This window comes from Curcuma longa, chromosome 1 (assembly GCF_044706935.1).
Source record: "Curcuma longa cultivar G26 ecotype Majalengka, Jawa Barat chromosome 1, ITB_CL_G26_1.1, whole genome shotgun sequence".
NCBI classification, from domain to species: domain Eukaryota; kingdom Viridiplantae; phylum Streptophyta; class Magnoliopsida; order Zingiberales; family Zingiberaceae; genus Curcuma; species Curcuma longa.
In genome coordinates this window covers 13472419-13485174 of record NC_133861.1, presented here as the reverse complement: position 1 = coordinate 13485174, position 12756 = coordinate 13472419, and the positions used below count along the sequence as shown (strand labels likewise).

The following is a 12756-nucleotide window of genomic DNA, read 5'->3' as shown; positions in this document are numbered from 1 at the left end:
CAGATGATAGTTTACACAAATATTTGTGTACATTGTATTCAACATTCAGCATTATCATAGAGAATGAAAATGGAAACCACCAAACAGCGGAGAAGATTCCCATTTGAGTTGAATGATTGTGAATCCCACAAAATGTGATTACAGTCACAGTTAAGAAACCATAGAAACCAAATGTTTTTTTTTCAAGAAGGTTTCCTTCAGAATTCAGATACATAGAGACATAGTTCTACATCCACTTGCATGATACTTGCAGAACATTGCTTACAAAACATGATTCAGAGTCACAAAAATGATGATATAAAGATGAAATGAAGAAATGACCTGGGTCAAGTGGGAAAAATAAACCATATGGCTTCAAATACTCATTCAACTCCATCCATCCAATGCCAGGTTCAACAACAATATCCAAGTCCTCAACATTTAGATATTTAATTTTCTGTTATCCACAAGATAAAATAACTGCAGTAAGTTAAATGCAACTAAAAAAAGTAAAGTAGAAAAGTTAATGGAACAATGAAATTCATCAGTCAAAGAACCAATTAACAAACAATATAACTGAATAGAAAAAATAATGCTAATAGTCTTCCTCTTCCTCTTTCTAAAGAACAGAAATCCATGTGAATTGCCTGTCCACCACAAGGGAATTGGAATAGACTCTAACCCTGCTAGAGGGCATCGAGAAGGGATGGTCATCTTGTGCTCAATGAATATCAACTTTAAGCTTAACTACTAGTTGAGGAAGAGAAACAAGGACAAGAAAGCAAATGGGGATGAGATTAAGCCGAAATCTATATATTGAAAAGTGAACTTTTAAAATGTTAAGGCCTATTAAGACCAACAGTACACAGTTCCATTCGAGGACTTGAATATGGACACAAGCAAAATTTAGAATTCTGCCCATCAATCGGCACATAGAAGAAGCTTGAGATTGCAAGACAGTGACGACAATGAGCAAAAGTTGTGCAAGGATTTCTGTGATGTTGGTGAGGTCGCCCGAACATTTTGAGACATTAGCATGCATTGCATGAGAGTTTTACAAGTTAGAGAGGATCACGTAAGGATTTCACGACATCAATGAGGATCAAATGAGGGTTCCACAATGCCAACGAGAATTATGCAAGGGTTCCGTGACATCAGACAAAACTGTGTGAGGGTTCTGCAGCTTCACCAAATTTCAGCAATGTAACACGAAGGTTCGGAGCTTCCACTTGCGTATGTGAGGGTTCTCAACTTCCACCTAACACAAGCCTCAACATGGCGTACCTGCCCTCCTTGATACCTAAAATTTATTCCCATCAAGGGACTCAAAAACCATCTCGGAGCAAGATTTCAAACTTTAGTTCCACTTGTTTTGATTAGATGCATGCTACTCATAATATCTCAGCTTTGTGAGATCAGATGATGGCATTTATAGTTGCATGTGATATTTGCAGGTACCTGTTCATAAAAGAAATGGGAACGGCTTGATTTAATTGTGTCATTTATTCATCTTCCTATGTTAGTAAGTCTATGTGCAGACCCTTCAATTGCTTCTGAACAGGCATAGTTTCTGTGTAGCAGGTACAAACAAGAGCCCATCAGTGTATCCAACTAGGAGAGGCATATTGGCTTTAGCTAAGCAAGTCCAGAAGCTAGAGCTTGTGTGCAATGCAGCACACCATCCAGAGATTGCACACCATCGAGAGACAGCTTAAGCCCAACTTAGCTTACAAGGATAGCAAAAAAACAAGGGGAAACAAGAGAGAAGATAAAATAATGCAAAAAAAAAAAAAATCAACTACATAGGAATATTTGATAAACACATTAGTAATTCATGACCAAGGGAAGATATTAACAAGCTAAAACTACTGTTGCAGAAGAGAAATAACAAGAGAGTATTAAAATAATGCAATTTCAGAAAATATAACAGAATTTTAGAAACTAGGAAATCTATCCTTCAGTCAATCTGAGAGAAATTTCAATTGTTCAACTAAAGACCAACCCACCGCAGATGTTTCTAATATCAACTTTTGGTAAGACATATCATAACAATTGGGAGTTTCAAGTATATCACTAGTTAAATTCCAGTCATATTCCAAGCAAGAAAGTAAAACAAGGGTTATGCACTTCTTAAAAATTTCAAATATTGGATAGTGGACACTAGCAAAAAAATAAAATATAATTACTTTCATCAGTGACATGTCAATGCATACACCTCCATGAGGGGCTAATGTATGGCCCTCAATTGATGTAGCTCCACCATAGGGTACAATAGGAACCTGCATCATAAAAAATAACAACAATAATAATAAATAGATCATCATAACTAGCAAGCATACAGTTTATGATGGATTGCCCAAGGTGGAAATCTTAATCAACTTTACATATTTGGATATCACATGAAACATACATCAAAAGTTTAATATGATAGTATTTATGAAAAGGAACACAGCTAAACATCACCATGTTGAGGAACAGAATACCTTGTACATATTACATGCTGCAACAACTTTCTGTACATCACCCTGTGATCTGCATCAAGAAAACTCTTGAAATGGAGAGACAGAAATCTTTAATATGGGCTTAGACAGCATGAAGCACACAGAAAATAAGATCTTTGAAGTTTGAACCACCACCACTATTATTTTATATTTATGGCATTTCAAGACTAAGACTGAACCTAAAAGAAAACTCAGATATCTTCCTATCATTGGCCATGTTGGAAAAGACAAATAAATAACTGTCAGTTTGTCTAATGACTTAGTTTTGCTACTTATAGTTGTTGACATTTATGATGCCAAGCTCCTTCTTAGATGTAAGAAAATATTGAACTGTTTCAATATAACTCCCTTGTCAGACTCAGTTTGATAGTCATCTGATCAAACTCCAAGAATTCTTGTCATACTGAGAAGTGTGATGCAGTTTTGTCCCAGCTGTGTTTCTATAACATAACAACAATTTAGTTTGACGTGTATGTTATATTAGTGGATGAAGGTATTCTTTGAGTCAGATAGTCCTCCAAGCATTCAAATGAACATCTGGATTAGAAGATATTTAAGCAGTGCGTTTATATGAGCAATTATGATGTGCAGGGAAAAAGAACAAAAATGTTAGGAGAATGAGTTAGGATAGTATAGGCATATAAAAAAAACTACCCATTTACTGTATAATTAGGCAAATCAATTCAACTATAGTTGAAGGTGTAAAAGATCGGAGGAGACCAAAGACAACTCCACTTGACATAACTATAAAAGAGCCAAATGGCATGCATATTACAATGACAAGCCATATCTAGAACTCAATGGCAAGACAATATCCATGTCGTTGGTTAACTAGAAATAGAACTTGCTACTGTTGTTTTTGAAATTAGGAGTGGGCTTCAATGGGATCACAGCATATCTTGCATTTAATGTATATAACCAGCAATGATGACCAATTGGAAATGTCCCACATAATATTTGTTTATTGTGGAAATCACCAAATGCAGGCATCTAAGGCTCATACTCCTAACCAAATAGAGGTTCGAGAGCGGCTTCTACCAGAGATTAACTTTTTCCAACATTAATGCAACACTAACTCTTGCAACTGTATGCCAAAAATGGAGAATGAAACTGGAACATACAGAACAAACATTATCAAGTCTGTCAAACTCAGATGGTATCATATGTAAACATAATATCTATACCATCACTTGAACTGCGTGAAAAGACATTTTACCAATAGTCCAATTGACACATTTAGTTATACACCAAAAGAATCGTCAATATAATTATCCTTTATAGTGGAACTTCTGTTTCCACTGAACTAAAAGAAAATAGAAGTAATTCCATATGCACAATAGTAGACACAAAAAGATCTCTTTTGCTAGTCTCTAATCACAGGAGCACAACGTTTTTCAAACAGATAATGGTGCACCACAAACCTTAAGAATGCAAATAACACGATTCGTAATCGTACCTAGGGAAGACGACAACGTCAGGTACATTCACAGATCGGTGGAAGCTGTTCTGCGGCTTCCCATGAAAATACCGCTCTTCATAGTCCAGTGTCAGATTATCCTGTGCACAAAGTAAATTCATAACCTCCTAGAACTAAATAGTTCCCGACATGAGGTGTATAATCACAGACATTACTTGCAGGATATCCTTGAGCTCCGCGACGAACTCTTTCGGCACCTCCCTGTGAACCCCCTTAACTACAAATTCAGTGCTATCTTTCCCTCCAACGCTACCCACAAAAGTACCAACGATCAGTCGAACCAATCAGCAATCGAGATGGGGAGTAAGAGGTAACGAAAAGGATAAATCCAAGGGGTACCGGATATCGACGCCGGGATCGCAAAGAGAAGGCGCAGCGACGGGTCGGAGATCGAACGTAAGAGCGGCTCCAGCGGCGACGGCGAGGGGGACGAGCGCGCGGGGCCATGCAAGGAGGCGATCGCCGGAGGCGTCAGTTCCCAAAGGGGTGATGTAATGACGAAAGCATCTTCGGAGGTGAGGTTTGGAGGCGACGCGAGGAAAGAAGGAAGAGAGGAACCGCATTGTCGAAGCAGATAGAGAGCGAGCTTGGAAGCGACTAGCGAAGTAGAACTGGTGAGGTTGGAGTCTTTAATGGGCCGGGCCCAAATAAGTTCAAATAGACCATGGTTTTTACCATCCAAACGGGCCTGGATCCAATCTAGTCACTTCCTGTCTCAGTGCACTGAGCGGTTGCCGTATACAGCGGATGCCGCGTCAGAGTCGAAGAGATGAAGCGATCTTTACCATCCATTGTTACAAATTAATGGCAACATAAGATGGAGTTTAATCGCTCGCTCCGAATCAGAGCGACAGATCTCGCTTTTTCGGGCCTTCTCCATCGTGGTACGATTTGTTTATTTTCAGCGAAAAGCTCTCTTCTCCGTGTTTCCCCCCGTAATTTTGCAATCTACTGTTTGCAAAATTTTATCAGATGAAGAGTGAGCAAGATTCTTTTGTTTAACATTGCATCTCGATCTTTCGGGTAGGATGAGGTTTTCGGATCAGTGATTTCTTGTTCTCATATGAATTTTAGGTCCACAGAATTCCGATTAGTAATTACTGCTTTCCATTGGGTTTGATCGGTGATTTCTTTTCCTCATTTAAACTTTACGTCAAAGGGGTCAAAGGAGTATCTGGTTTTCTGGTTATTGCAGTTCATTCAGATTTTGATTCATAAACTATTCATCAACGCTAGTCTAAATAATTTAGCTGGAAATGGAAATCTTGCTGGTTTGTTGGAGCTTTCAACCGAGGATCCTTATCTGTTCTATAAATACGATCACTTGTATGAGGTTTATTTATGTGTACCAGTTTTAATTCATAAATCCTAATTTCACAGTTTAATGTGTCAATTGCACTGGAATCTTATGCTCTGGTGATGAAATTTCTAGGAGATTAAATTCAATTTCATTACTCTCAGGTTTCAGTTCACGTTGTACATTTCTGGTAAAATGGAGGACTAGTGTGACTCTGCAGGCAATGTAAATGTAGCTGAAGTAAACGAGGACTTTCATGTGAAGATCAAAGCAAAACAGACTGATGCAAGAGCCTAAAAGCAGGAGAAGAAAGAGTTGGAGATTGAAATAGGCACAAAAATTTGTGGAAAAGGAGAAAAGATCAAGCATGGGGATAAGAATGAGGAGGGCACAAGGAGAAAGTGGATAAGCATGAGATGAATGGGGATTCAAAGGGAAGTGAAGGTGGAATGTATTGGAGAGAAGGATGAGAAGTTGAAGAAAGCTGAGAAAGAAAAAAAAAGTGAGCACGAAAAGGAAAAAACACAAAGATCTGAAAGATTGGAGGATGGAGATGATGACTCAAAGGAAAAGAAGGAAAAGGACAAGAAAGATGATAATAACAAGGATGATGTCAAAGGAGGAGAAGGTGGAGAGGATGATTCCAAAGAAAAGAAAAAGAAAGATGTGTTGAAGGAAAAGAAGAAAAGCAAAGGTGAAGAACCAAAAGAAAAGAAAAGCAAGGATGAAGAGGATGAATCGAAGACAAAATGAACATCAAGGATGAAGATGAATTGAAGGATAAGGATAAAAAGAAAAAATGGATAAGATGAATATTTGAAGGGAAAAATGGAAGAAAAGCAAGAATGAAGCTGAGGAAGATTGTGAGGTGATAGAAAAAGGAAGAGAGGAAGAAAAATAAGGATGAACACAATGAAATCAAAGAAAAGAAAGAGAAAAAACAATTATGAAGATGATGAATGGAGAGACAAACCAAGGACAAGGATGATGAATGGAAGGGGGGAAAGAAGGGGAAAAAACAATAAAGATGATGAAATGAAGGAAAAGTATAAAAGTATAGATGACCACCATGATTATTTGAAGGAAAATAAAAGAAGGAAAACAGGGATGAATTGAAGGCATATAAGGAAGAAAATGCTGGGGATAAAAAAACACAGAAAGGAAAAGGAGAGAAAATTAGAAGTCTGTGATGATTCAGGAGGCAAACACAAGACTAGAGAGACAGATGCTAGCAAAGAGAATGAAAGTTGGTGATGATTCAGGAGGCAAACAAAAGAATAGAGAGACATGCTAGCAAAGAAGGTGCAAATGAAGATGAAAAGCAAGTATAAAAAAGGGAAAAGACAAGAAAAATAAGGGGGAAAGTAAAGTAGGCAACGAGAAGAACATGGATATGTAAAAGTTTTTTAAAAAAAAATTCTAGAGAAGATTGCAGCCTAGATGGAAGAACTGCAGGCAAGAAAATATGATAACTAGAAATTAACAGCAGTAGTAGAGGCCATCCAACAGGCGGAAAAATTCGAGGAAAAGTAAATGTAATGTAGCATGGCCTTTAGATGAGCATTAAAAGGATGGCCTCTTGTCATGATAATTTACTCCTAAGTTCAAGTAATTTTTCCGTAGAGGATAATAATCACAAACATAAAAGTCGATTAACTAAATTGCCAATTTAAATGTGCATGTACCACACCTTTTGTATCTTCTTATACTAGAATGGATATGTTTTTGCTAAAGGTGAGTAAATAGTATAGAAGCTGCAACTGTGCTCATGTTTTACATGTCCAAGTGACAAAGTCATTGTTTATCAAAATCTGAAACATTCAGAGTCAACTACAATAGCCGATAAGAAGTCTGAAGTTCAAGCATTCTCCACTCAGTACAATTTGCTTTGCTGAATTCAGCTTTGCAAAGGATAATAGATGAAATCAGAAGAAATCATCTCATCAATTGCAATCCAAAATGAATTGGCACAAGGCAAGGAGTTAAGGTCCTGGTCGCTCAAGCTGCGACAGATGCTAATAACCTCTAAGAATAATCAGAGCAACAATAAATTAGTAGATATCAATGGCAATAGTAAACTAAGAAATACAGTGACGACCACCCAAGCCTGGTTTCTTGCAATATCAGCATCAGCAGCAGAAGATACAGTAGTAGAAACCATAGAAGAGGATGATGACAGTCTACAAACAAAGACCAAACAAATCAAATTAGCAGATTAATAACGGAAAGCTGACCAACCGATAGTCGTAGGAACCAGCACTAGACATATTGGAGTTGAATCTACCTCGTTGTAGCTTTGGTTGTTAAACCAAAACCCAATGGAAATAATGGATCATAGTGCACATCACCAAAATTCATGGGGAGTTGGTTCTCAGACTTGAACCAGGTACGTGAAAGTTTCCCTGTGAAACCATAATCTCCAAAGAGAACATCTGCAACACCTTGGCCTTCAGTTCCAGGAAGCCAAGCTGCGACGAGTGCATCCATTGAGGGAAGATAGGGTTCAATCACAAGTGGCCTACCGGAGATAATGACAACTACACATTTCATGGCACCACAGACAGTTTGAATGGTTCTAGGGCCGGGGTCTGGGAGTGTGAGGTTGAGGTTGTCTCCGGCAGTTTCAGTATAGGGTGGTTCCCCAACAACAACAATGGCATAAGAAAAATCATTATCTTTGACAAAATTGTCCTCTGGGTTCTCAGAATAGACAACTTCAGTTGAAGGGTCAACTGTGGATTTGATGGCATCAAAAATTGTTGTTCCTGCAATGAGGGAAGAGTGGAATGACCACTAAATAGAGGATATTTGAATTCAGAATAAAAGTGTTTGATCCATTGATGCAAGACCAGCCAAATGCAATGTGTGTGCATTCTGTGTATAAAGAAACGGTGGACCAAGACAAGCAAAAAACTACTATCACATATCATGTTGGTACGATGTTACTGATAATATTTAAATCTGGAAATTTTATTTTAGTAGATTCCTTGGAGTTAGGATTCACAATTCTGAGAGCCTGATCTAACACATAAGCAAGCTAAAATTGATGAATAAAAGGGTGAGAATACAAACCGATGGTGATGTTTCCACTGTCTCCTTGCCATTCAATTGTCCATCCACCACACTGATAACCCAAGTTGTCTGCGTGACTTCCAGAAACAAGGATCTTTGTAGCCTTTTTAGGCAGAGGTAACAAGGAATCGCTTGCAGATTTTCCATTTTTTAGTAGAACAAGAGACTTCCTAACAGCTTCCCTTGCCAAGTCCCTGTGCTCCTGATGTTAAATGTTAACCTATGTGAGTGGAACTTTGGGAAAAAAGAAAGAGTCATGAGACAATGAGAGATTTTATAAAAAGAAACCTTCTTTCCTAGCTGATCAACTAAACTAAGATCAGCTAAGGGGTTCTCAAAAAGACCCATGGTGAATTTAACCCTGAGAATCCTTCTTACGGCATCATCAATTCTAGTCATGGGGATGACATTCATGTTAACCAGGGAGGTCAACGCATCAATATAATCTGTATAGTTGTATGGAACCATCACCTGTCAGGAAGATAGAGGACGATTATGATATCGAAGGGTAATGCTATATGGTTAGTAAAAAATGCTCAGAATCATAAACACAAATTTCCTTATCAGCGTTCAGCAATTGCTAATGTTCAAATGCAGATCAAGAATTACTTAATATAAAATATAGATACCAACCATATCAATGCCGGCAGAGATTCCAGCTTGCACAGAGTAAGTGTAATTTGCACCTGGTGGACTGGTGATTCTATCAATACCTTCCCAATCTGAGATAACAAAACCCTGAAAAGGATTTTGGTCAAGGTTACTGATATTGATAAAAACATGATGCGCATTTTCAAAATTTGGAATCACAAGCATAATAGGAATTCACCCTGAAGCGAAGTGTGTTTTTTAGATAGCCAGTGACCAGGTCTTGATTTGCATGCATTTTGACTCCATTCCAACTCGAATATGATACCATAATTGTTGAGATACCTTTGTTGACTGCATTATAATAGGCAGGCATATGAATGCTAAATAGTCCATCACTGTTGATTATAGTATTGTTCTCATTAATGCCATTATGGGTTCCACCATCACCAACAAAATGCTTTGCGCAGGCAACAACTTTCTCCCTGATCAATCAACAATTGTCAAGATAGACTCTAACCATCAAAGTAGATTGAAACCTTTTGTATATGCTTTGCGAGATAGCTAGTAAACCACACATGTATATCACTTAAGATATCAGTAACAATCAAAGCATGGTGTGAAGCATACGATGAAAGAGACTTTTTCATTTAAATTTGGTTTGTTTGCTTGTCATCCAAGTTTACTAGGATTTATTAATTGTGTTGGCTTGCCTTGAAAATAAATAATTAAATATATGCATTATAAGTCATTTAAAAGCAGAGGATATCAGTTGGAATTTAAATTCACAGGTGGCTTGCATGGTCCCTTTTAGCCATTCGGTTAGCTACACAATTTCAGACAGATGCTGAATGTGTTTGTGCCTCAACTGATTTCAAGGTTGACGGAACCTATATTACCTACGGTGTACACTTATGTGCATGTATCACTATGAAATACAAGCTTATATATTACATAAGCAGTCAAGTAAAACAACAAAGGCAGAGATATTAACATGCGGTCCTGAAACTATTTCACATAGTAAGATTCAAGCTTCCGGTGAATAAGGTACAGCTGAAGAGATGACAGAAATGCCAGAAGCCACTGTAAATATTACGCATTTGATTGAGAGAATTGTGGAGTGTAGGAAGAGAGCCCTTACTTTTCTGAAACATATGGAGCACCCTTGCTGTAGTTAACAGGTAAATCTCCCTGTAAGCCAGGAATTATTTCTGTCATTTGCTGCACAATGTTGTGGTCTTCACTATAGCTTTCATAGCATCGTCCCCATCTTGGATCTCTACAAACCTGAACAAAATCAAAGAAAATGATCTAGTATGTGGTTTTGTTTATAACTCAGAAATGCTGTCGTTGTATAAATTACAAGTGACAAAACTTACAAAGAAAACTTGATGCATTCACTTACTGCTATACAAGGAGCAAAAGTATACGGAATCCCTGTTGCCCTGACTTCAAGGGCAGTTGCAGCCCCAATCTTCTTCACAAGTGCAGCATCTCTGGTTAAATAAATCAGGTTGACACCATGACAATAGAAAAAATAGATGTTAAAGATTCTATAAAAGAATTCCTGATTTGCACTCATGGCTCATAGAGAGTTCTAGAGATTACTATTTTGACTTTAATTTTTACTGATCAACCAGAAAAAATAGAGACAACTCAAAAATTAGTATATGTAAAGAAGAGCTAGAAATTCAACACAGGAAAGATTCATTTGACTGAGCTGCAGAATGAGTTTGAACTTGCCTAGTAGCTCCAAGACCAATATTGTGAGGGAATATTGTTGCATTATAAACATTATTATGTCCATGAACAGCATCAATCCCATATATCATTGGAATCCCCAGCCTAGTCGACAGAGAGCCCTTCTGAAAGTCATTCACCATATTCACCCAGTCCACAGCAGTGGCTTGAGGACGAGGGGCACTCCCCCCACCACTCAACACGCTACCTGGTGCACATAAACAGTCTTTTGCATCCAAACCATATGATTGTCTAAGGCAATTGTCTTACCTATGAAGAAGTCTTTCATGACTTGTGCAGATGCAACCTCGCGCTCGATCTGTGTCATCTGACCAATCTTTTCGGCAAGAGTCATTTGACGCATCAAGTCCTTGATTCGAACATTAATTGGCTGTTTAGGATCCTTGTACTTCATGTAGTCTGCTTTTCCATGCGACGCACAGCACATCAAAAGAAGCACATGCACACACATAATTTGACATGTTTTCATCTTCTGAAAGCGCCAATCTTCCGTTTTCCCTGAAATCTAGTTCATAAATGGTACACTCACTGCTACAAGATTGAAGGAAGAGAAGAAGAGTTTCTGCCATGTGGATGAAAGATTGCACTAGAAGCTAAAGAAGATATCAGATATCAGTCATAAGAAGTAAGAAGAGAAGAGGCAACAAGAAGAGATCAAAGTTAATTAGTAAGATTAAAAATTCCAAGTTGACATTCCATTATTTCCACAAAAGGTAGCTAAGGTGGTAAGATGTCAGCCCAGCAATTTCCATATCCACATCCTGTAATTCTTAGAAAGAAAAGGAAACGCCTAAATAAAAATTTTAGGAGACTACGAGACTTCTTTCAAAATCATAAAGGGGTGAAAAATAAAGTTAGCGAAGGTTCCGTCTTTTTCTTTTCCTTTTTCCCTTTGAGTTCTTGAACCGAAATAGCAAATGAGCTATGAAAAAAAATTTTAAACAAAAATCTGGGGAAACCTGCCAGAAACTGCTCGTGAGCATGTGTCGGGAACAAGAATGTCTTCAACATCAAGAACATAAAGTCGCATTTGCTAGATATCGTGAACTAAGGAAGAAAGCAACAGCATTGCTGACTGAGATCCAAGAAAGACGAAAGAAGAACCAAGAAACGGACCAAAATGTACCATTAAAACTAAGAAACAAAAAGAAAATGATAAAGAGGAATTCGCACCTCGGGAGAGGACAGAGAGACTAGATAGTTCGACCCACTGTTCCACTCTCCGCTCACCGCACTACGCAGAGAATGTGAGATTGGGAAAGAAATGGGATTTTATAGGAGAATCGACAAAGAAAGAAAAGTATAAAAGTTTCCACCTACAACAATTTTCAAATTAGCCCTCCAATCGTGGACTCGTGGGTCGAGAGAGAGCGAGATGGGCCGGGTAACCTTTCGTTTCAACCCTTGAAGTTCATTAATTTTACGAATAGACTCCGTGGCCTTAAACTTATTTGTTTTTTACCCTTAAACTAAAGCGAGTGATTTCTTCCATACCAGTTGCAGACTTGCAGATTGATATAAATTCCAGAAGCAAGGCGTGAGGAATGAAGCCTGGTCCGAGATCTTCTTTGATTTTCCTTTCTCGAAAAGATCTTGAATCAAGCTTCATTCCAAACACCTGCTTCCACCTCTCGCTCTCCGCGCTTAATATAAGCAGTGGAAGCTCAGAAATCTCGGCCAAGGTCGAAGAAGAAGCTAAGTAATTAAATTATATATAGTGAGTAGAAAAGCATGCGTATGGAGACGACAGAGGAGTCAAATGACTGCAGTTCTCTGGGGAAGATAAAAAAAAAGGACATGGCCAAAATCAATTAAATTCAGACTCAATTCTCTTCCACTGTCATCTGCTTAGCTTTTACAGGCACTCGAGGAGTATATATATTCAGCTAGACAACAGTCTGTAGTAAGAATATGGGTTTTAATTAATTGTAGAAAAAAGCACGAGGTGGATTGGGAGATTCATAAAGCAAAGTGAAAAAGGAATAGATTCACCGACCAAAATCTTGAAAATTTAATCTTATCAACACCTTACTGATCATGGATACCCATCTCGTTAATGCATGCATGTGTTTAAGCATGAG

The 12756-nt window shown here is 38.0% G+C and overlaps 2 protein-coding genes across 2 annotated transcripts; both read right to left on the bottom strand.

Annotated features, from left to right (window-relative positions):
* Window positions 1-226: 226 nt before the first annotated feature.
* LOC141824554 (D-lactate dehydrogenase [cytochrome], mitochondrial-like) lies at window positions 227-4520 on the bottom strand. The gene is made up of 6 exons (XM_074711865.1): window positions 4297-4520; window positions 4113-4206; window positions 3937-4037; window positions 2463-2511; window positions 2166-2258; window positions 227-436 (listed from the first exon to the last, which is right to left on the bottom strand). The coding sequence occupies exons 1-6, from the start codon at window positions 4518-4520 to the stop codon at window positions 227-229; spliced, it is 771 nt and encodes a 256-aa protein (XP_074567966.1).
* A 2485-nt stretch (window positions 4521-7005) lies between these two features.
* LOC141813336 (uncharacterized) lies at window positions 7006-11144 on the bottom strand. Its single transcript, XM_074701285.1, has 10 exons — window positions 10925-11144; window positions 10658-10862; window positions 10320-10410; window positions 10056-10201; window positions 9156-9399; window positions 8960-9064; window positions 8615-8797; window positions 8327-8528; window positions 7539-8019; window positions 7006-7434 (listed from the first exon to the last, which is right to left on the bottom strand). Exons 1-10 carry the CDS (start codon window positions 11142-11144, stop codon window positions 7290-7292), a joined length of 2022 nt encoding a protein of 673 aa, XP_074557386.1. The 3' UTR covers window positions 7006-7289.
* Window positions 11145-12756: the final 1612 nt, after the last annotated feature.

Excerpts from the sequence above, each read along its gene's own strand:
- LOC141824554 (XM_074711865.1), bottom strand. The coding sequence starts at position 4,520 with ATGCGGTTCCTCTCTTCCTTCTTTCCTCGCGTCGCCTCCAAACCTCAC. Across the intron at positions 4,038-4,112 it reads AGCTCAAGGATATCCTGCAA|GATAATCTGACACTGGACTA; the intron begins GTAATGTCTGTG and ends CTTTGTGCACAG. Across the intron at positions 2,259-2,462 it reads CAGCATGTAATATGTACAAG|GTTCCTATTGTACCCTATGG; the intron begins GTATTCTGTTCC and ends TTTATGATGCAG.
- LOC141813336 (XM_074701285.1), bottom strand. The coding sequence starts at position 11,144 with ATGAAAACATGTCAAATTATGTGTGTGCATGTGCTTCTTTTGATGTGC. Across the intron at positions 10,411-10,657 it reads ATTGGTCTTGGAGCTACTAG|AGATGCTGCACTTGTGAAGA; the intron begins GCAAGTTCAAAC and ends TTATTTAACCAG. Across the intron at positions 9,065-9,155 it reads AAAACACACTTCGCTTCAGG|GGTTTTGTTATCTCAGATTG; the intron begins GTGAATTCCTAT and ends AATCCTTTTCAG.